This window comes from Magnolia sinica, chromosome 3, assembly GCF_029962835.1.
Source record: "Magnolia sinica isolate HGM2019 chromosome 3, MsV1, whole genome shotgun sequence".
Taxonomy (NCBI): Eukaryota; Viridiplantae; Streptophyta; class Magnoliopsida; order Magnoliales; family Magnoliaceae; genus Magnolia; species Magnolia sinica.
The window spans coordinates 107,127,851-107,152,191 of record NC_080575.1 but is presented as its reverse complement, the minus strand read 5'-3'; the positions used below and the strand labels follow the sequence as shown (position 1 = coordinate 107,152,191).

The window sequence follows — 24,341 nt, the reverse complement described above, 5'->3', positions numbered from 1 at the left end:
GGACCCACCATGGATTTACTTAGGATTTCAAAGCACTTTGAAAAGGGGTCTGGACATAAAACATTCAGAGGGCTAGGATCATCTCATTGATGTGATTTTAGCACCATGGCTATCAATGATAGGCGGTCCCACAAGTCAATCCAAAGCTTTGAAAAAATGCTAAGGTCCCTATGGAGGTGGCAATGTGACCATGTACATGATTTTCAGATCAACAAACCCCATGCTTTGGTCACTAAAGAAAACAAGAAATAATTCAGGAGAGATTATTTGGACTAAATAAGACGAGAAATAATTCAGGGGATATCGGAAAGTATTTGGATTGCAAATTACAATCCAGTCACCCGGCCAAATTACAGATGGGTTCTCAAGCCACTAGTTACAATAAATGAAATTTCATTCAAATTCAATCCAATCCCCTTTACAATTCTCGAAATAAGTATTTATATTATTCCCTCTAACTACTCAACAACCTTGTAACAAACTCCAAAAACTAACTAATCTTGCAACTAGTTATCCAAGACTACAACTAAACATAAACACAAACAAGAGATGTCCAAAATACCTTCAGTATTCCCACCAAATTTTGAATTCAAACGGATATGAGCTTGCCATGTGCATGTCCGCCATATACGTGGTTGGCAGAGATCATCCTACCCCACCATGCAGACCCTGGACGCATGCAACCCATGGTATCAGCTGCCACGACCAATCCCATCCCTCCATATAGGTCAGGCCCACTTGCACTGCATCACTATGCAAGCATTTCCCCCGTGTGCTTGTATAACATGAGGTGAGAAGGAAACATAAAAATAGCCTGAATACAATTACATTGCATAAAATATTGGGTTAGTTGCAACCAAAACGGATTCCACATCCCTCCTCTCATCATCTCGATATAGGGAGTGAAAAGAGGTCGGCTCAGCTTTCCTTCCTACGTGGCTAACTCACACTGACATCCTAATAACATCATTAAAGCTCAATTTCTATGGAGGAAAAAATAAAAGAACAGGAAAAAAGAAAAAGACATTCTAGTTTACAGAAGGCAGAGCTTGTCTCAATAATCTTGCCATCTCAGTAATAACTGCCATAGTATGCCTGAGGGACTGGGGTTTGTTGTGGAGCAGGAGCTAAAGCTGGGGCCGTCTGCGCATAGCTCTGTGGTGGAAAAGCCTGCTGACAAATCAAAAATAAAATAAAAATAAAAAACAACCAATAAACATTTGGCAAATGACCAAATGCATGCATATACACCAAATGATTGCTGCAGCCTGACCAAATGGTTCAGGTGTGATGTCCAGTCTGTTCAAGGACCTGCTTGGCTGAGACTGCCAACAATCCGTGACCAGCTGTTAACAAGCAGGTGCACTGATTGATGCATACACTGCTCTGGACCATTTCCCAAAATATTAATAGCAAATTTTATTAAATGAGGCATGTAAATACCCTGCCAAAACACTGGATTCTTCAGGCCCAAAAAGATGTGACCTTGGTAATCCCAGATATTAGAAGAAGGCGTATGGGATTTTTTCCAATGCTTATTTTCTACATACTGCCCATGACCCGTTGCAATAGATCCATACCCCCGTTGACTGGATCACTTGCCAGAAGCAACAAGACCTCAATAAGCATGAGCAGGTATGGGGTTTATGAGCGGCCAAATAAAGTTCAAAACTAACTAAACCCGGAGGCAGATAGCAATGGCCGATTCTGACAGTAGGAGCCAGGCGCTAACCAGAAGATACATGCCTTCTTTATGAAATAAAGACATGCTGGTAACATGGTTTCTGGGATTTGAATAGGATGCTCCAAGAACCAGGAGGATTTTAGTGCAAGAGGTCTAAATAAAGTGAATACATTCATCTGCCAGGTACTTGAGTATTTGGAAAGAGAGGGTGAGTTTTTTGAGTCAGTGGAGACCAGGTCACATCCTCCATGACATCACAGATTTGTCCGATGTGTCAGTAATTCTTTCAGACATTTGTGAGGGCAATTCTTCATGGGAGCAGCAGCTAAGACCCGACATTGGTATTGACAAGGATGACAACCTTTTTCAAGAATAGGCTAAGCCCCAATGACCATGGTTTGAAGAATCACCAAGTTGACTTGGACGTGGTTGTACCCGGGTTGAGTAGATGCACTGCTTGACTTGCAGGGCTTGGTAGACTCAGACTGACTCAAGCCAACTTGAACAAGTCACTTTGAACTAAAGAAATTCATAGCAAGTCAATCCTGTGCGACTAGGGCTCAATTTCTTTTCTTTTCTTGTTTCTTCTACAATTTTCTTCCATTTTTCAGCATTTCGCAATGAAACCATAGATCTAGGTTATTGTAGTCTTTAGAGATGATTTCCTCCCACGAATTAATTAATGTGATGAAATTATTCAGTTAAAAAAAAATTAATCAGATACCCATTCAGCATTTCAGCACAACAAAAAGATATTCATTAAATTTTAGATCACGCATTAACTAGATATTATCTTAAAATTAGCCCAGATTCCTATTTTAATATTTTTCTACTTTTTTTCATGTTTTCCTCGTATTTTGAGAAAAAGGGGCGACTCCAACGAGTCAGCCCCAGGCCCTGCCTGATCGGTACAACTAGAGACTCAGGACCAAAAGGAGCAAGTCCAAGTCTCCAAGTCTTAAAACCATGCCAATAACATATACACGAATAAAGTGAAGATCTTCTATAATGTTTTAGTAGTGTTGTCTGCATGATCATGGGTGACACTTCCATCAACTTCCAGGTCGTGGTTGCATGAGGAAAGAATGGGAGCAGGAGACAAATCTAAGTATAGCAGTGGGAAATATTGGTTCTCAAACAAGGCTGGAGTAACTAGAAAGCATACTTGTAAATTTTATCAAAGATTTTAAAAAATAAAATAAAACAACATTATAAATTTTACTACAGTGATGTTGATGGGAGCATAGCCAGGATACTTGGGTAATAGAGGAAGTGGTTTGAAAGTGAGAGCTTGTTACTTAAGCTGGAGCGTTGGCGGAGTAGCCCCTTGGGCAGAAAATTCCCACTGCTAAGTTCTGGATTTCAGGTGACTGGTACCATGAAGAAGTGGCCACGCAGTAAAGATGCAGAAGGTTAGCAATATGTGGGATACCGTTTGTGATTTTTAAAAGCTGACAAGGTCGAGCTCTCAAGGTTAGTCACAGATGACCGACAAAAGAAAGAAGAAAAAGAGATGACAATATCAAGAAATCATCACAAGTGTAAACTGAAAACCATCAAATAATTATTTAGTATCTGTACTTTCATCTTGAGTACATTGCAAAGAGATACACTATCTTGAGATCCTTTCAGGAACAGAGGTGGATGATCGACATATTGCCTTTGTGATAAAGTGCAAACCCCTTGAGACAAAATGCAAACAGACAGCCCATGAAGAGCAATCAAAACAAAAGACTTATTTTGCAAAAGGCTGACTTAATGAAATGCAAATACACAGCCCACAAAGAGCAATCAAAATGGCAAACCAGACCTTTTTTTAGCAAAGATGATAGTAATTGTTTAAAGGAGAATTAATAATTTTAATTCCACTGAATTGTTGAAAGAATTAGCCAAGTTTTAAGACATTGAGTTCATGAGTGGCGAAGTAGTTCCGGACACCAGTTAATTTACAGAGAAGAAAAGAGTGACTATAATGGAAATGACGTGTACCTGGGCAGGAGGATATGCTTGAGGGTAAGTGTAAGCAGCACCACTCTGTGGAGTTGTTGTTGATACCTGGGGATAGCCACTGTAGCCAGCATAACTACTATACCCAGCCTGGAAGAAGAAACATCAGATTATATCTGATATCTAAAATGGCATGGAAAAGAAATAACTGTGAACAGTAGCAATCAAGCATGAACAAGTTCATTGTCCAGTTATTTATACACTTGGACATCATCATCCACAAATTAATCAAGCTGTGATTGAAAGCACCCCAAACTAGGTGATGCGGGACAACTAACCACTTAGCTCTAAAAGCTCGAATTGATAGAGCATGGTGAATCAATCCCTTTATCTCATGGCCCAAGCCCCACATCCCATGGGTTAGGTCCTCTGCCGAACCCCTCTCATGGGCCCCACATCACATGGGTTCCGCCTCACACAGACCGCCCACCTCGAGTGTGCCCATGCATCTCACAGGCTACCCCACTCGAGCCTGGTATGAAAATGCCCCTGCATTAATCACCCCCGGTAATGAGTCTCGAACACGACACCTCCCGCTCTGATACTACTTTGATGCAGGACAACTAACCACTTGCTTTAAAAGCTCGAACTGATAGAGCGTGGCAAATCAATCCCTTTTATCTCATAGCTCAGGCCCCACATCCCATGTGTTAGGTCCTCGGACGAACCCCCTCGTGAGCCCCACATTACATGGGTTCCACCTCACACAAGTCACCCACCTCACACGGACCGCCTGCCCCGAGTGTGCCCTTGCATCTCACAAGCCACCCCACTCAAGCCCAATATGAAAATACCCCGGCATTACCAGGCATTCAGTTCATGTGCTGCCACGGGTGTAGCACCTTGTTTTGATGCACTAAACTTTTCGAGGCAATATAGAAAACAGAACCCCACAAATGCCCCAAAATAGGTATTTGGTTGATACATGGCCATGTGTGGGATCATCTCATTTTAAACTCACCGAGCTTATTAAGCTGTGTTTGGAAGTATAGGCCAAACTATGCATTTAATTGATATGTGGCCATGGGCAGAGTCACGTAATTCTGAATTCACAGAGCGTTCGGGGCAGCAAGGAAAATAAAATCCAAGTGAGTGGATCTCCCTTATCTCCAAATAATAGTAGTAATAATAATAGCATCTCCCTCTCTCCTTTTCTCTTTCAGTTAAAATATGCATAAATACATGGACAAATAAGTGATTAAATGACTTGTGCTTTCACTAAGGGTGGAAAGAAGCAAAAAGTGGTGAAGCATACTAGTATTTCATTGTCATGCTGACATGCATGTTTGGGCTCACATATCTATCAAGACGTGCTTTACAATCAAATTTCCTGTGTGTTAACTAGTTCACCTCATACCTGTTGAGAATAGGCAGGATTCCACTGCTGGCCCTGTGCTTGAGGAGCCTGTGGCCAAGCTTGAGGTTGAAGTCCATAACCTGCAGCCCACTGGTTCTGTGCATTTGGATATGCACCAATGAGCGATTGAGCTTGTGAAGGAACAGCTGCATAAGACTTGGCCATCTTTGCCTTCTCTGAAGCCAGAAAATCTTCAGCACGCCGTTTTTTAGACTCTGACACAACACTCCTTTGGTGTAAAAACAGCTTAAAGTGCCGATTTTCAGCCTTCTTGATTGATTGTGGGTCTCCAAATAGATCCAAAAACTGCAACAAAGGTTCAAACAAATAAATAAAAATTACTTGATCTGCAGAAATAGAAATAATATTCCCAACGTTTGTACCAATATCTCCAACTTTAAAACATATTCCAAGAAGAATTTCTAACATATTGAATCACATGGTCTCCTTTCCTTTTTTTTTCCTTTTTCTTGTTTTTTTAGAGGAATTGGTAGCAAGAAGGCACAGTCCAAAGCTAACTCAGAGGCATTGCACATCTCATATGCACAAATCAGTCAACCACTGAGAAAGCTGCCCAGAAAAAAGAAATACTTAAGATTAAAATCAATTTAACTGAGGCATAGCAACCAACATCAACTCGAAGGGGATTCGGTGTGTATGCTATTCCTCAGTATGATTAGAGGTACTTTCATGCTTCCGAGGAGCTACAAGCAACCTTTGTAATTTGAAGAAAATAAGGAGCGCTGAGTGATTTCAGAAAGTGCATGCTAGTAGTTCACTTCTGACCAAAGAGATTATTTCCATGGCTCTCCCAACAACACTACAAACCATTACCTCCAAGAATATGCTAGACAACTCTTCTCTCTCGGTGATACTCGTCATATTCGGGTTATCAGGGTAGGGTGTTATGAACTTCTCCACCAATGAATCCAAATAATCAATTCGTTTCGGGAATGATTGAATTGACTCTAGATGGATTACAGCCTGCACAATTCAGGTAATCTTAGACAGGTTAAATACAAAAGTGCATGGAAGAAGTTAAAAACCTTAGGTGAATATAAATATATTACAAGGGTGAAGAGAAAAAGACCTCTAAAAGTGGTTTTGAGAGTTCCACGTGTTCAAGAACTCCAGCTTGTATCTCCCTGGCTTTCTCTCCATTACCGGCAACCTATGAGAGAATAGCAGAACATAAAATTTATGCGGATGCTGCTGTTGCATCCAATAATATAAACTCCGAAACATCATATTGAGCTTCTTTTTCCCAATAGTTGAGCTTCTAGAGTGCTGTGTGATCTCCACAATCCAATTAAACTTGCGGAAAAGTTTTATAAGACAGCTATTAGATCAGCTATGGAGGAGATGTTTGACGTTTGGACCATTAAGAAGGAATAACATAGGGAAAAAGTTTAGGATTTTGAGAGGGATGTGCACTATAAGAATAGAATAAAGAATGATGTTCTTCGAAGCAACCTGGGGGTCATCACGATTGGAGATGAAATTCAGATAGGGAAGTGCTAAGAAAACTGGAGAGTGTGCCTGTAAGGAAGGGAACTTTGATCAAGGTTAATAGGCCCTAAACGAGGACAAGAAAACGACCTAGAAGGACTTAGATAGAAGTCAAGGGAGGGATATGAATGCAATTTCACTTCCTTACATTGATAGGTTGAGCAATTAAAGTAATTCCCTTGCCTTAATGTTACATTTCGCAGGGAAGCTTAGCTTATGGACCCCCTAAATGATAATATTTAAAATCTTTTGGATAAGTCATTCTAAGAAAGAAAAATATATATATATATAGTGTACACTGGACCCTCAGCACATGTAAGAATACTTTCAACATGTTAATTGTACAAAAGAGAAAGTTTCAATCAACTAGTTTAATGCACTAAGATGCATAGAATTGCAAACTGGAACATTTCCAGATAATGTAGGATCTTTGAAGCATCTTTTTGAGCTTTACAGCAACATCTGCTAATAACCAGAAAACACAGACAACTCCGTGTAAAAGAAGATTCCCGAGGTTATTTTTTTGTTTCCACAGTACACAAGGTTTTGGTCGAGAATAGAACAGGACCTTCCTGATCTTATCCGAACCATGATTTGGGGCAAAAGGGGAGGTAAAAGCTAGCCCGCTTAATGCAGGATCTGTTTTCCATGCAGCCCCAAATGCCCACCATATGGACTATGTTTGGGAAGCTCCACCAACCACAAGTTGGTGGTACACCCACATGCAACCTACAAAACCCCAATTCAGCAACTTAAGCTTCATGTACTGGATCCAAGGTCAACCAGATGTTTTTGGTCAAGTAATTTAAATCATAATTTGATTACAGTCATCCTACCAAGTAGAGAAATCGCAAGTATTGAATAAATAGCATTGGCAATATTTGAGACTGTTCTTTTCCTTTTTCAGTGGCAATAGCCCCCTCATACACAGAAAAAGCAGCATCCAAGTTACCCTGCAAAATTATCAGAGAAGAATAGCTTAAAATTCACAATATTAGGAACAACAGTGGAATCTCTAGCAGGTTAAATGGATGATCATACCAGTCGAAATTCCATGTTTGCATGCTTGATTATGGCTTCTAGAAGACCAGGTGAAAGTTCAGAATACATGAGCTGATACTCGGCGCGGGCTCCTGAAATATCACCACTCTGCTCTTTGAATCTAGCAGCAAAAAGGTGAATCTCCGGCTGTCTCTGTCAAGGGTACCAATAAATAATTCGTAAGAAAAATAACATCATAATGGGAAAAGGAAAAAAAAAAAAAAACAGTTCCTTTGGAAACAATTTTCATCCAGGAAAAAAAAAAACCAAGCATTGTTACCCAAATGCAGAATTTAGATCCCTTGCCCATGTCTGTCATCATCAAGAAAAAAAAAATGTCCCTAAATTGCACCAGTGAATCACATGAGCCACATCTAAATCACTCGATTGTGCCCATTGGCCATTTAAACAGAAAAGGTAATTTTTTGAAACCTTTATCTATTTATATTTTCTTTATTTTTCGAAAGCTTGTTTCTGAGAGACTAGTCAAGGGCTTTCTGGACCTTTTGCTTGCAGCACTCGAGTAGAATTTCCCTTTTGGCCAAAAGAATCTCATTATCCAAGATTAGAAGGGGGAAAAAAAAAGAGTCGATGGCAAAGCACCAAGTATTAGGAACAACATCAAGGAACTGAATACTCAGGAAGCACATCTATTATGTGAATAAGAACGTGAGCCATTCTATCACCTACAGAATTCATTGTGGAAGTCCCTAAACTTGTTTAAAAGTAAGGTTTGGGAGGGTGTGGGTTTCTCTTTTTTTCCCCTATAAGAGATTGATGCGGGTCATCTCGATCAGGAAGAATGTCACACAGCCCATGTTCGGCGTTATGGTGCTCCTTCAAAGGTGGCGGCGTTTGTATGGTTGGTGGGAAGGAAAAAGGTACTCACAATCAACAATTAGCGAAGGCATGGCATGATTATCCCCATTGTGTGTTTATTATGCTATCAAAACAAAGAAACGGTCGACCAGCTCTTTATTCATTGCCTTTTGGCAATGAAGATTTGGGTCAGTTTTTTCAGTTTATGTGGAGTTGCATGAGTTGTTCCGAGTTCGATAGATCAATTTTTCTTAGCTTGGCATGGAGGGGTTAAGGGTAAAGTCAGGAAGCGGATTTGGCATCTGAATTTATCAGCAAGGTTGTGGAGTATTTGGTTAGAGAGAAACAGTTGTTGCTTCAAAAATTGAAAGGGCCGTATCTCGGAAGTTTTTATCAGGGTAAAATTGACTGTAATGGAATGGGCGCAGGATACTAATGTATTAGTTATTGATCAGTTTCCAGTTGGTTGGTTAGAATTTTAAGGGGCCCTTTTTTAGTTTTTTATGTTTTTTCCTTTTTGTATTATTTGGCTTTTGGCCTTTTTTCAATAAAATTATCATTATTGCTTCAAACAAAAAAAAAAAAAAATGAAGGAAAGCAAGGAGGTAAAAAGGGTTCAGTTATCAATTCAAATTTAAAATCAAATGGAAGACAACAAGTTATCTTTAGCAGCCAATTAAACACATTAATGTTATGTCACATTAAAATTTTGCATGCAAGAGGAGCAATACTAAATGTACAGTATGTACTGAATGACTTTTCACTGTTCTTGTAGCAACTGGCCACTAGTTCTACTGCCATCAAAATATCTCTTGGCCCAATCAATCACCCACAGTGTACATCAACTTAAAACCATTTTGTAAAAGAAAAATTGCTAGACATTACACATATCATTGCATGCATACAGTTGTTATGATGAACAGAAAAATACCTTGACAAAAACTTGGGTAGCACGAGCAAGAGCATTATTCGCAAGTTCCATACTTCCACTGGCTTCCATGCATAATATATAACGTATCCAGTATTCCGGATAATTGGCACAAGCAATCAGGCATCTTTCATACAACTTGACGACCTGAAATGATACACGGTCTATAAATTCTCATTCTCAATGGCTTGTGTGTGTAGAGTCTACAGCAAAGAGATGCATAAGGAGTACTCAGTTGGCTGATCAGAGAGGCCCCTCAATATGAAAAGAGGGACCCTCCTTGCCTGACAGGGATGTTTAAGTAGATAACAAGATACCTGCATGTGTAAGATTGAAATTTTAAAATATTATACCTACAATAGAACACAGATTATGAACCTTGAATATCCACTAACATATGAGGGTTTGAAGTACTTAGCCTTATAGAAACCAAACAATATGCCCATGCTTTAGCCTCAGTTCAATTTCGCATTTTAAAAGGTTGCTTCAGCCAACACTTTAACCAATAAGGCATATAATGCAGCCAAATATGACTCAACTGTCAGTTCATAGCCATTCCAAATGGTGTTGAAGATATATTTAACAAGTAGGATGACCAAAAAATGCGACCAGTTGAACACCCGAACAAGAGAACTGCCAGAACTCTCGAAACGAGACCCTAGAAACATACCTTGTTGAAGTCGTCTCCTTTTTCAATAAAATCCAGATAGTTGTGCCAATTGTCAAGCTGTGGATCATCAAGGGGCCTCACATGGAAGTATGGCCTCCTAATAGCTGTTTCAAAATCAAGGATCTTAGCATCGAAGTCTCTAGCTTTCTTATACATATCTTCCCTAATGGCGACATACTTCTCCAATTCCTCTGCTTCTGTTAAGCCCGCACTTAAGGGTTTAGGAGATTGTTCCATGCCATCAGGATGAACACTGCCATCGACTCCTTGGCTACTAGTCTTCGAACTGGCAACTGCCACAGCAGCTTCTTCAGCTGTCTGTATTTCTGATAAGGGCCGACTTCCAGCTAATTCTTTGAAACTGTAACACCAACAGCACCAAGATGATGATTAAAACATAAAAGGTGTGCTATTCATAAAAGATGCAGAAAAATGTGCCCCTGAAATTGCCCAATATTTTTTTTTATTGAACAGCACCCAAACCAAATGTCTTTAGCTCCTGTGAACAAATTTTCAGTTTTGATTCACAATTCTTAAACTACTGATGAACTTAAAATGCAATTTGCAAGGGAATAGTTGGCAAAAAAAAAAAAAAAATCCTATTCCTTCTGATGAATTTAGACAATAAATAAATAAACAATCTATAACTTAAAGTGTTTGAGGAAAACATTTTTTATGGGTTTCCAACTAAAGTAGTATCATAGTTACTAAGAATGGAAGGTGGACACAGGCAGGTACCCACCAAGAATATCCTGAAGATTTGTTTCAATTATCTTGAACAAACATGTGGAGTGTAGCTTGTGCACATGCGCGCGCATGTGCATATTTGTTTGTGCTGTGTCTGTAGAACCGAGGACTATAGATGAACCGCATGCATGGCCATTTACCTACAAGTAACACTGCTCAGAAGAATCAAAGTAGCTCCCACACAAGGTTACCTGAATCGTGGGTCGATCCGGTATGTGGAGGAATGGGCATGCAGTATGGTACTTCTTCCCAATGTTGAACGCTAGGGGTGGGATCATGTGAGTCACTCTAGCACATACACTTAGTATATGCAATATGACTTTACATACAAATTGATATTGTGCTTTTTATATGAAATGGTGAATAATATATTAGATATCCCAATTCCCACATGCATAGTATTACACCGTATGCATGTAAATCAAAGAATAATTTTCCACTCACTTTACAACTTAATCAACACTACGATTGTCAAACCATAGTTTCAGATCGGTAAAAAATAGCAATCCATATAGCAAACGACCCATAATCTGGATTGCACAATTTGTATAGAGGAGGCAATTTAGGTAACATTGCTTCCACAAAAGTTAAGGGGCATGTTACACGATACATTGGTATGCATTACAACCTAGAGAACACACAGATGGAGCGGAACCAAGAAATATTGCCACTCTAAGCTAACAGAAATGTTTTAAATAGTGTTGTAGCATACCATGTAGTGTACGCTACATAGCATAGTGTGGCTAAAACACTTAAGTAGAGCAAATCTCGTACACGTGACATAGCATGTAGCGTATGTGATGGGGACATCAGAGAACCTACTTGGGTATACCAGAGACGAAGACGACCACCCACATCAACGCAGCTTTCTTTGTGGATGAGAGACGAGTTCCATATGGGGCCCGTCGGGCCATTTTAAAGACCCCACATGCATTGGACATGCATCAGGAAGACCCCACTTTGGAATGATGCATGTGGGCTGCTTAGGAGACCATTTTAATAATAGAATTTCTATTTGGTGTTGATCCAACCGTTGGATCTTGTTGATCAGGCCATCGGGCCACTAGATCTTCCTGATCTGGGCCCCTTGGACTTTGATAATACTTTCTTTATGTTTTTTGTTATTTTTAAGATTTATTCAATGGTTTAGATTTATAATAAATGTTTTAGTTTTCTTATTTTGGATGATGGGCCACTTCACTTAAGTGAGTGGCATAGTTATAATTATGCTGGATTTTTAATTATAAAAGCACAGGGGGGTGGACTTCCAACCCTAGAGCTCTCTAATGGGGACATCAGAGGACCAACTTGGATGTACTAGAGACGAAGACGACCTCTCACATCAACGCAATTTTCTTTGTGGATGGGTGACGAGTTTCAGATGGGGCCCGTTGGGTCATTTTGAAGACCCCATATGCATTAGATGTGCATCGGAAAGACCCCACCTTGGGATGACGCATGTGGGCTGCTAAAGAGATCAATTTAGTCATAAGATTTCTATTTCATGATGATCCGACCGTTGGATCTTGTCGATCCGGCCATCGGGCCACTTTATCTTTTAGATAATGGCCCCTTGGACTCTGATCTTGCTTTCTTTATATTTTTTGTTATTTTTAGAAGTTATTTGATGGTTGAGATTGATAATATATTTTTAATTTTCTTATTTTGGATGATGGGCAACTTTACTTAAGTGAGTGGCATATTTGTAATTATGCTGGATTTTAATTCCAAATTTTTAATTATAAAAGCACAAGGAAGGTGGAGTTCCAACCCTAGTGGAGATTTGATAAGAAAAAAGAAGAGAGAAGCTCTCTCATGTGAAGGAATTTTCCTCATTGTTTTCTAGGAATTGTGGAATGGTACAAACTTGTTTGGTGGTATATTCCCCAAGGTACATCCTTCCTCTTCTTCATCTTCGAAAGGTATTCTTCTTCTTACATCCTTCCTCTCTCTTCTTCGAAAGGTATTCTTGTTCTTCTTCTCTTGTCTTCCTCTTTTCCTTCACACTACAACCTTCTAAATCGTAAATCTTCAATTTCTTATTTTCCTCAATTTCCAAAAAAACCTAATTCCAAAATCCTTGATTCTCATGAACCCTAATTTTCCAAATTTGAGATTTTCCATTTTCTTAACCCTAATTATAAAACCTACAAATCTGTCCATTGAGTGTGAAACGTGCCTATGCTAAATTGGAAGGTCTATCCTTCCATCGGTCCTAGTTTTAATTGATTTATGTGATTTCTTAGCATGCGAGCATGTGATTTAGGTTGAATCATATTTTATTTCCTATTGTTTACTCTTTAATTAATTGGTAGGTTAGCATCTTTTGTTAATTGAATTACTTTATGGACTCTTTCATAATCTTCACGTTGCATGCTAGCATTAAATCATATGTCCTACATCACTCTCGTGTGAAGGAATTTTCCTCATTTTCTAGGGTTTAAAAAAAATAAATTAAAAAAAAAAAAAAACCATTCATTCCAATTAAATTGTGAAAAGGTAGAGGCTTGTTTGGCGGTGGATTTTCCAAGGTACATCCTTCCTCTTTCTCTTCTTCGAAATGTATTCTTCTTCTTCTTCTATTGTCTTCCTCTTTTCCATTCCATTACAACGTTCTAAACCCTAGATCTTCAATTTCCTATTTTCCCCAATTTCTAAAAACCAAAATTCCGAAACCCTCACTTCTCATGAACCCTAATTTTTCAAATTTCAATTTTTTCTTTCTAACCATAATCATAAAACCTACAAATATGTCCCTTGAGTGTGGAACATGCCTATGCTAAATTGGAAGTTTTATCCTTCCATTGAGCCTAATTTTAATTGATTTATGTGATTTCCTAGCATGCGGGCATGTGATTTAAGTTAAATCAGATTTTATTTCATATTGTTTACTCTTAATTACTTGGTGGATTAGCATCTTTTGTCAATTGAATTACTTTATGGACTCTTTTATAATCTCCACGTTGCATGCTAGCATTAAATCATGTGTCCTACATCAATATGTACCGTGCACTGCTCAGTATGTCAAATTATTTTGATTTTTTCTTCCCTATTTGTTCAACATGCACTTGAAAATGGTGGTGACTCATCCTCCTCACACATGGGACAAAAGTAATCAAACACCACTTATAAAACAATGGGTTTTGAAAGCCCTCTCTCGAAACCCTAACACTTGACCACAGGTATCCCCTCCAACCCAAAAAAAAAAAAAAACATTGTGTCGATTCTCTCAATCCAGAGAACCATTGGAAACAACACTCTAAGGGATTGATCAGGGCCCTATGAGAAGATTATGGGGCTAAGGTTTCACGGACATTTGAGCCCAAACAAAAAAAAAAGTTCAAGATTCCCCATTTCAAGTGTCCGTACAGCTGTGGAGCTGAAGATTTGTATTTTTTGGTTGATTTAAAGATAAATACATGCATATCTCTTACTATTTATCTCAGTTACTAAGTTTCATTTTATTTTGATTGATTTAATATTAATTTAGGGTATGTTTTGACTCTCTTTTTTCATTTTTTTTTCCATTTTGAAAGGCTAGTTCTGTGAAACATTGTAGAATAAGCTTGTTCTACAACCATTTGTTGCATGAGGACCACTATGGTGTGTGCAGTGTTCGAAATATCAGTATCATGTAATGTATTGCACCCTTGGGATACAAATATATATCGGTTATCACACAGGATATAGGTTTGTATCGGATAATTTATCACACTTTTTGGGAAACATTGGGAAAATGGTTGATTTTTTTAATGAAACTTCAGGGATTTTTTTTAATTAAAAAAAAAAAAGACCTTAATTCACTTTTAAATCATAACATCTCAAAAAAGAAGTGCACATAATAGGTTTCCTTTGTCTAACTGAACCAATGCAACTATATTCAAATTAAATGCATAACATTGAGTATATGTGATGATCATTTCATCAAACACTCCTAAATACTTCAAAATTAGTTCTCATTTGACAGTTGGTTGAAGGGAAGTTTCAAAAAAATAATAATAATAATAATTTTTATTAATTTTAAATTAAAAATAATTTTTCTTTTCCAAAATTGACAAGGACCCTCCAAAGGGTTTTTTTTTTTTTTTTTTTTGGACAACACAGGGTGTCCCTGACCCATTTTTTAAGTGAGACCATTCCCTGCATATACACGCAATCATCCGCAACCAAGTGCATCGGGTAATGCTAAGGAGGGGAGTCGAACCCACGCCCATAGAGAGCAAACCCACTATGTTGGCCCAAATCCCTTAGGGTCCTCCAAAGTATTTCTAAGCAAAAGAAAGGTCTTCAAGCCATGTTTTTGTCGTAAAATAATGTTCATGTTCTTGGGCTAAAAGACCAAAACGAGTGAAAGTACAAGCCATCACAATGTTCGGTCCAAAGTTTTGGCCACAAGTTACGGCCATCATAATGAAGGGAGGAATGCTTTGTGATTCGGGTTGTGCAATAGCCCACACTTTCCAACCATGTGAGAGGCTATTAGAAAGTTTGGGCAAGGTTTGAAGACACCATCCATGCAATAGATGAGAGCATAGGTATTTAAGGAGGAAGTTAATAATATTGACAAATTTAATGAAAGCATACAAGAATCTTGGAGTGGATGCTCAATGACGTCAAATGGTTGGACAAATGGAAAGAGTAGAAGCATCATCAATTCTTGATTAATAGTCCGACTAGGAATGATTTTTACAAGTCTTTTTTTTTTAACGACATTTTCTTTTACACATCTTTTTTTTAACAATGATTTTTACAAATCTATTGATGCTTCATATTCAATAAAGGATGGAAATTTATTGTTTAAGTATGTTGATGATATTGTGCAAGAGATCATGGAAGAAAATGCGGTTTAGGTTATCTAAAATAACAACTCGAGCTATGTTCGAGAAAAAGCTATGGAGAAGGGAAGAACGTTATATTGAAAGAACAGTTACCAAGTTTATTTATGAACATAGAATTGTCCTCAACACGATGAAAAGCAAACAATAATAATCCTTTACGCCCAGCGGTGACACACTTTACAACTGCGTATCTCACCCTACGAAGTATTTATAAGCAAAATAAAGATCTTCAATCCATGTTTGCATCATAACAATGGTGCTCATATTCTTACGCTAAAAGACCAAGAGTAAAAGTACAGGCCATCACAATGTTTGGTCCAAAGTTTTGGCCGCAAGTTGCCTTATGCGTTAAGAGCACCATGCCCTTGGTGAGTGTTTTGAGAGAAGTCAATTCAGAGGAGTGGGCCTGCAATGGACTTCATTTATGAATCGATAGGCTTGGCAAAGGTGAAGATGGCATTGAATTGCAATAATGTAAATACGAAACATGTTCCAATTTGAAACAAGATATGAGAGATGGACTCCCCAGCTTCATCATCCTCTATATGATGTTGGGTACTATTTGAATCCTTAAATAAATTCCCTACTCAACCAGAGATAAAAAGAGGGTTGTGAGAGTACATGAATAGGATGATCCCCAACAAGAATGAGCATGTCAATGCTAATATTCATTTGGATAAGGGTTTTTTGGCTCTTGGCTGGTAGAAGATACCATAATGAAGCATTCCCCGGGTGATTTATATTTGCATTTTTATGTATAATATAATTCTAAAAAAATAATAATAATAATAATAAATAATTCTATAATTGGTAAAAGGATTTCATTAATTTCTAATTAATTTGTGTAGCTGATTGATAGGCACGTTTTGGAGATTGAACCCCACAGTTTACGGGGTTTGCAATCCGGCTTTTAAGCCTCACATGAAATGTTTTTAGCTGTTTGAGAAATTTGGAGTACTTTTGAGCAGGTGACTTATACTTCAATATTCTAAATTTGTCATTTAGTATATTAACAAGTTTTTGACATAAATCATCATATGGTATTGGTAGATCCACACAAAGGAGAAATCAGCTAGAGTAACAAAAGATAAACTCTTTAGTACATGTTACGTACAATATGAAATTGAGTGAGAGAAGCATAAAGCGAAGGGCGGCAATGGATGCTATATGGGTTGACCACATCGCTACAGATGATGAGTGTATTGCTAAGAAAGAAGGGCATGTTTCCCAAAGTGATGCATCGTGGCTCAAAGACCAAAACATAGCATTTGATATTAGTGCCATCGCAACTATTCTGGATTCTGATAATCCAACTAGCAACAGTGCACCATCGACATCAACTAGTGGTTCTAATCCTCCTTTGTCCCTCAAATCCTCCCCCTTCCTTTAAAAAAAGAAAGGCTACAAGTGAGTACTTCTAGTTATAGCTACCAAGATTAAATTTTACATGAACATTTTTCCAAAAAAGAAGTAACAAATGAATCTCTTTCCTTAATGTTTAGGTGGTCCTTTGGGACAGTTTGTTGCTCTTGTAGCAAAGAAAGGAGATATGGACAAGACCATTCATGAGATGAATGATGCAAATGGAGATGTTGACGATAGAAGGCTTAGCGACAAAATGAATGAGGACAATGATGACGATCTATTAGATGATGAAGGTGACCTCAAGTCTAGAGTCTAGAGTCCGGGTTTCATGGTTTGAGACTTTTGAGTATTGTACCATTTGAACTTATGACTTGTGGGATTCTATAATCTCTTTTAAAACTTGTGATCCGTGGTTTCACTTAGACATTAATTAAGATAGTTTACTTAGAAAATTGTTGAACTGATAATGATTTGGTTTGGATATAAGTAGGTTGCCTTTTGATAACTTGTTTTGACATATGCTTATACTTGTAAAAATGAAGCATTTTTTAGGCTTCTTTTCTGTTCTTTTTTTTTTTCTTTTTTTTTTTTTTGCTGTTTTTTATATTTGTTCTTACTAGTTATCATATATTTCCTTATTATTTTAATTTAAAAAATAGAAGTATCATATAGCCTATGCTACACGCTATAGAGGGCTGAACAGTACACAACACGCTACACGCTATTTAAAACACTGGTTAACAATACCAAACTCTGGAATAGCCCGTTGCCCAAAGGAGAGATCTTTCAAGAAAAAAGGGAAAGAAAGAAAATTGAAGAGAAACTTATCGAAGTCATGGTATGCTACATTTTGCTGTATTTACAATTGGAACAATGTTTCCAGTACTGTCAATTGTAAGTGTACTTTACACTTCGACCCCAAAGGGATGGCATGTAAACAGCAGGACATGTGAATAAAAAAAGAAGATTAAGAAGCATAAATGCCACAGGTATTATGAAGTGACAAATGAGCATGCAAATTTGTGAGAAGAGGAATTACCGGAATTACCTGTTAAAATAGCGATCTAGTTGTTGAATAGGATTCTCCAATATCCTGGTGTATATCATAGCCAGGTGGCCCCATTCCTGCTGTGAGTATTCGTATTCTATATATTTATCCCAAAGGGGATAAGATAAGTAATCTGTTCCAACATATGCCAATCCTCTCTCAAACAGCCTGAAACACCATGAAATTATGTAATCTGGTTACGGTAACTATATTGACATTAATTTGACCAGTGAAACCATCCAAATAAGGGAGACAGTTGCCGCAAATGTCGAACATATATCACACTTCCAAAGTTAGGCACAAATGCACTGCATTTACCTTCCTGAAAAAACCATACTATGTCCGTGAAATGGAGCAGAGCACAGAGGCCATCTTAGCCTTTAACTGAACGTGATCTTCCCAGCAGCATTTTGTATAGTGACGCACCCATGATAGCCTCAAGAGTGTCAAAGTTAAAGACACCAGTAATTCGTGCAGGACTATAAGACTACTAGACAGGCCTTTTGGAAAAGAGAAAGGGAAGGGACACAATGAGGATGTAAAGATGTAATCAAATCCTATAAGGAAATAGAAGCAGCTACTGTAAATAGTAGCCTCAAAAGAATCAAGGATTTGCAAATTAGAGAATAGTATCTCTAAAGCGCATACCCACCAAACCTTTCCGCCATACCCATACATGTGAGGTATCACTGTTCCAGGCATACCGAAATAAAGGTTAGAAAGCAATACATAATCACAAGCAGATTATGGTCATAATAAGAAAGCCAAGCAAGAAAACAGAACTTCAACCTGCAACACGACTCCCAAAGTGAAGGGGAGAAGAAATAAACTGTTATTACCTTCGAACAGTATCTGGATCTCCATATGTTGATATTGCAAACATGCAATAGTGCAGCCAAATGTCGACAGAATAGGTCACAGCTTGAACAGCTCGCTCATACACCTCAACAACTTTGTCAATAGCACCCAAACGTGCCTCATGATCCGCATACTTTTTCCAGTAACCATAACACAACGGGAATTCTGCTAAAAATGCATCATATACTTTTTGAATTTTTAATATATTATCCTGCAGACAAGGAAAATAGATGGGTTAAAGCCACTAGAATCAAACAGCTTCAAGATTGTTCTTTTAGTGAAGACACAGCTACATTGCATTTTTATTTTATTTTTTTTAAATGCTTAAATTGCATATCTAATTGGACATCTTTCAAAGGAATACCTTTACTGGTGAATGGCCCAGCCAAGAGAAGGGAAGGTAACATGATTGTACTAAGGGTCATTTGCATGTAGGTAAAATCCCACTTCTGTAAATATATTTTACGGGGTTGTTTGGATGTGTGAAAAGGGTCCTCCCTCCCTCTCTGGCAATTTTACCAACTTCCTAGGGTGAGTAAACCAGAGTCCAGATTCCGGCAATCCAGAATCAGTGGTATCAGGTAGGATTGTCAATGGGCTGGGCCTAGGCCTTGGAAATGTGAAATTTTGAATGGGCCTGGACAGATGGTCCATCCCGAACAGTTCAAAATGAGGACCTAAGACAACCCTGCACCTGGCCCGTGACAGCCCTAGTATCAGGTACGAATTCTCTTCTGCCTGCTTTTTTCTTCTTTTTCTCTTTTGTGTGTGTGTGTGTTGGGGGGAGCTGCTTTTTTCTTCTTTCTCTTTTGTGTGCGTGTGTGTGTGTTTGGGGGAGAGTGAATGATGGCTCAAGTCGCCTGACCCCGTGATAGATGGTCCATCCCGAACAGTTCAAAACGAGGATCTAAGACAACCCTACACCTGGCCCGTGACAGCCCTATTGTCAGGTAGAAACTCTCTTCTGCCTGCTTTTTTCTATTCATTGCTGTCTTTTTCTTTTTTTTTCTCTTTTGTGCACGTGTGTGTTGGGGGGAGAGAGTGATGGCTCGAATGGCCTGACCCCCTCTATTTTGGACTTTGGGGAGTTATTGGATACTCTGGCTGCATATGACACTTGATACGTAGGCACTCGTAAATTGTCTACGCAGCATACATTAGAGTCCTGTGGCAACTTGAATTCTTTTGGTGTACTGTGTACTCGCATTTTGTTTCAGAGTAGTGTTTTCTATGGGCAGGGCTTGAGATCGCTGCAGTCATGCAGTGGCTTGACCCCATCCATCAGTGAAGGCCACGTGGATGCATGGTCGGATAATCCAAAGCATCCATCTGGTGGTCCCCAACTTGTTTTGCACACATGAGTCATGACTGATATCGTGCTGATGTGATAACCCTCACTTAATGATTAATGCCACTTGAACGGACATTTAGAAATGAAAGAAATGCATTGTCCATGTTTAATGTGGAAAATCCACTACTCACAGACCAAGATTGGAGTGAGGCATCCACAATCTGGCCCTCCAGATGGGTGCATGGATCATCTTGCAGCCATGTGGTTGCCGTCAATGAATAGGTGAAGCAATGAATACAAGCACAATTGCTGCAAACCACAAAATGACTGTTTAATCAATAATTGTGATCATTTAGATTTGTTTTAAATTGAAAGTTTGCACTTCGGAGCAGACCTTGCTAATTTTGAGTTCCATATTGTTAATTGTGTACCTACAGTTATACCATGCTCTTAAAAGAAACATTTCATGAAATATAATTCATTTATAAGGATAGTACCTAGAAAAGATATATAGATAAAAAGTAGTGCCGAATCTAACACCAAAGGAAAATGGTTTTTTACGGGTGTAGGAAACACTGATTGCAGAAGCATGTCAACTGTCAAGTGCCAACAGGCCCTGAACACCTCTTTGATGCATGTTACATGAAGCAAAGTTTTAGACAATAGCCTCCTTTCAAGAGTTACGTAGCCGTTGAAATTCAAACAAGAGTTACAAAGTCGTACCATTGTCAAACCAAGGTTTCTCTTACACGTTACATATTTCAACACAGAAATTCAGCCTACAGTTTCTGCATAACCAACTATTAAAAATTGGAAAACAGCACCTAGCTATTAAAATAGTCTATTTTCATAACAGAGTAACAATAGGAAGCAATGATGAAAAATAGTAGGAATAAATTAATGGATACACCGTCGTTGTTTAAACCATGAGTACGAGCAATAGTCATTTGACTCATTTCGATTAACCCAATCCACAAAAATAACAAACAGAAAAGCTGGGATGAATCATTTCCATTGTGAAGAATAAAGATACCTCTGCCACTTTCTCTGTCTCTTGGATGAGCGCAGTCCAGGAATTGAAGTCCAGACAGTTAGCCCTTACAGAGCTCCATAGTCGATCTTCTTCAGTAGAAATCGCTGGAAAAAGGATGAAAAAAGTCCATCAAAGAAAACCCAACATCATCCTGATTTTTTAATCACAAAATAGGTTGTTAAAAAAAAATAACAATTATAAAAAAAAAAATTTAAAAAAAAAAAAAACAGAAGGCTCTGAGTCTGACCACAAACAAGACGTCAGTACTAGAAAAATGTAGGGACTCCAAGTTTCGAACCATATCACAAACAAAAGCATGGAAAGATCTCAATGTTGAACTACAGCCAAATGATAAGATTCCTACCAGCTGCTATGGATCCGAATTGAAAATTTATTAACAAGCTCCAACCACAGGGAATGTACAAGGGGTAGTTGTTCACGAATGCATGTATGGGAGGGTACAATGATGTGTCATTGCTAGTAGAAGTGGTTGTGGTAGTGGGTGGATATAAACTAAATACAACTGTTGGATTTCATAAGACTAGAACTCTAATTTTCAGACATCCTTGACAACATCACAGATCATAATCATGCCTAGGAACCAAATTCAAGCAAATCTAACTGTTGCTTACCTAAATAGTTTTCTTTTTTAATGGCATGCTTATCTAAATATATTACAATTGATTTCTACGTAATTGATTTGATTCAACTATATACAAATTTACCATCAATCCATGAAGTCGAATGAATGTGAATCTACTCTTTTGAGTCATCTATAGTGGTTTTATTTGATTGAATATCATTACCTTTTTTACTGTCACCTCACCCTTGTGTGCACCATGAGTGACTTCTATATCTTTTGCCAAATAGATTCTCTAAACCAATATGTCTATTACAAATAGATAATGAAAAATAAAAACCGACGATTAAATTTGAAAGAATCCGAGAATCTGCATACGGACAACAGTTGTCCGCAATCCATAACAAAAGAGGGGAAAGAAAAGGGAGAAGGAGAACAGTTTTCAGGGCAAAAAAAAAAACAATAAATGGCTAAGAGAACTCCACAAGTCAATGACTGGCAAGAAAGAAATACCAGTACCCTCCTCAAACTGCGGGTCAACAGCAGCTTCACCAGCCTCATTCAAAGCACTCCCATTCTCACCATTTCCTGCCGCAGCGAAACTCCTTGTTTCACTGACATGATTGCCATTTGTAGAATCATAACCAAGGGGAGGATTCGATTCTACCACCACACTTTCCTCGCTGCCAACGTTCGCGCTGGCATCAGTCACTCCAACAGCCTTGACATTGTATGTTGGGTCGAGGGGAGCTTCTGACTTAACTAAATCTGGATCCATATTGTATGTATTTCCGATGCCTACACTAGAACCATCTGGCACGGGATGAACAGGATCTGTGGGAGCGGCAGAGACAGTTGAATCCCCGCTAGCAGCACCAGCAGTACAAACACCGTCGGAAACAGTGGTCGAATGGGCCACAGCGTAGTCGGCAGAGGCATATCCCATGGGTGGATATTCCATGACAGTCGCTGTTTGTGCAAACACAGGTTCACTATCTGCCATTCTATTTGTTGATGCCAACGCAAGCCAGGGGTGGATAAGCTACAAATTGCAAATATATCTCTTTTAGCGTTTGAGAAAGGGGGGAAAACAAAACAGAAATGCATCATCAAGCTGAATGTGGGGAAAAAACAGAAGTTCTGGATGGCAAGCAAAGCATTGTTTAGTTTCAGACTTTCAGGTTTGAGACTTCTCTGGCATACTTTTTGACCAATGCATGCACAGTGGGAAAAAGAAAACAGATAAAGAAACGTATTGGAACTTACAGGCTGCATTCGGATGGCTCAATTGAATTGAATTGAATTGCAATAATAAAATTCGTTAAAATGCAAAGGGATGTCTGACTAGCTCCAAATAGCAGTTAAGAATTCAAAATCATGCTACCTCCCACCTAAATCAGCACCAAACTGCAATTTGAAATAACCCCGGCTCCATTCTGATTATTTCCTCTGTGCTTGATTGAACTATTGCAATTTAGTCCAATTGAGCATCCAAGTGCAAATGATGACAATCGTAGACTACAAAAAAGTAACAAATCGACTTTTTTTCCCCTAAAAATGAGTTCATTTCATTTTTGTTAACCGTAATTATGAATTAGAGACCATATTTCTATTTGTTAATTATTAAAAATGAACTTAATGACCAACAATATGAACTTTAACACATAATTTGGATTAACTAAAATGAGATGAACTCATTTTCAGGGTCTGCCAAACGAGCCCTAATGTCTAATCATCTATTTTCAATCAGCATCTTCGTAGAATGCAATGCAACAAACATAAGAAATGGACGTCGCAATTGAGAAACACTTCCTGCAAGACTGAATCAAAAAATAAATAAAAAATAAAAAATCGCAGCAGTAATGAAACCTCAAAATACAATCAGGTAAACTACTTTGTTACTCGAACGCAAGATCAAAGCTGGAAAATATCGCAAAGGAGATTAACAAAGCCCTATTTTGAAACCCTGATTTATAGCTTCTTCAGCGTCCCAGGGATTTCTGTGTTATAAAAATATAAGCCCATGTACTACACGAGAAGCAGAATCAAGAAAGAAAGAACTGTAGAAACTCTAATTCCTGCATCGATACATCGAGAAGCGAAGGAAAAATGATAGAGTCATCCATGAAAAACCCTAAAAACCAGAGAAAAGAACCACAAGCCTTAAAAAAGAGCAGTCGTAGAAGGTGAAAATAGGGTTTCGGCGTAGTAATGAGAAAAAGAATTCATGCAGAGAGGATCGAAGAGAACGAAAAGGACACTTACTTGCGCACGGAAAGGAAGAGGGAGAGAGAGAGAGCTTTCAAAAGGACGGTTTCGTTTTCGCTCGCAAGGTGGTGTAGCTCAAGTGGTGGGAGAAGAGAATACGAGCTGTGCTGGTGATGAAGTGAACTTACGGGGTGAAGCTCTTTTGAGGAAGATGAGTGGTTAGGATGCGTCAGGGCTGATTCAAGAGGATTCGGGGTACACGTGTGCGAGCTAGGCGCCATTCGTCACGTGGACCGCCCTGGCCCAGTCGGGTGGTCCATCCATCAGGTGGCCCTCGACTGCATGTCGAATATGAACC

At 38.6% G+C, this 24,341-nt stretch overlaps 1 protein-coding gene across 8 annotated transcripts; it reads right to left on the bottom strand.

Moving 5' to 3' along the window:
• Positions 1 to 376: 376 nt before the first annotated feature.
• LOC131240589 (pre-mRNA-processing factor 39-1-like) lies at positions 377 to 24,279 on the bottom strand. Of its 8 annotated transcripts, none has more exons than XM_058238888.1 (14): positions 24,049 to 24,279; positions 22,289 to 22,817; positions 21,196 to 21,299; positions 18,853 to 19,082; positions 18,014 to 18,181; positions 10,016 to 10,376; positions 9,349 to 9,492; positions 7,599 to 7,751; positions 7,394 to 7,510; positions 6,139 to 6,219; positions 5,883 to 6,032; positions 5,049 to 5,354; positions 3,674 to 3,781; positions 377 to 1,173 (listed from the first exon to the last, which is right to left on the bottom strand). In XM_058238888.1, exons 1-14 carry the CDS (start codon positions 24,262 to 24,264, stop codon positions 1,072 to 1,074), a joined length of 2,769 nt encoding a protein of 922 aa, XP_058094871.1. In that variant the 5' UTR covers positions 24,265 to 24,279; the 3' UTR covers positions 377 to 1,071. The 8 variants fall into 8 exon arrangements, with proteins under 8 accessions (XP_058094871.1, XP_058094872.1, XP_058094873.1 ...); XM_058238889.1 differs by having other exon boundaries at positions 377 to 1,170; XM_058238890.1 differs by having other exon boundaries at positions 22,295 to 22,817.
• Between the last annotated feature and the right edge of the window lie 62 nt (positions 24,280 to 24,341).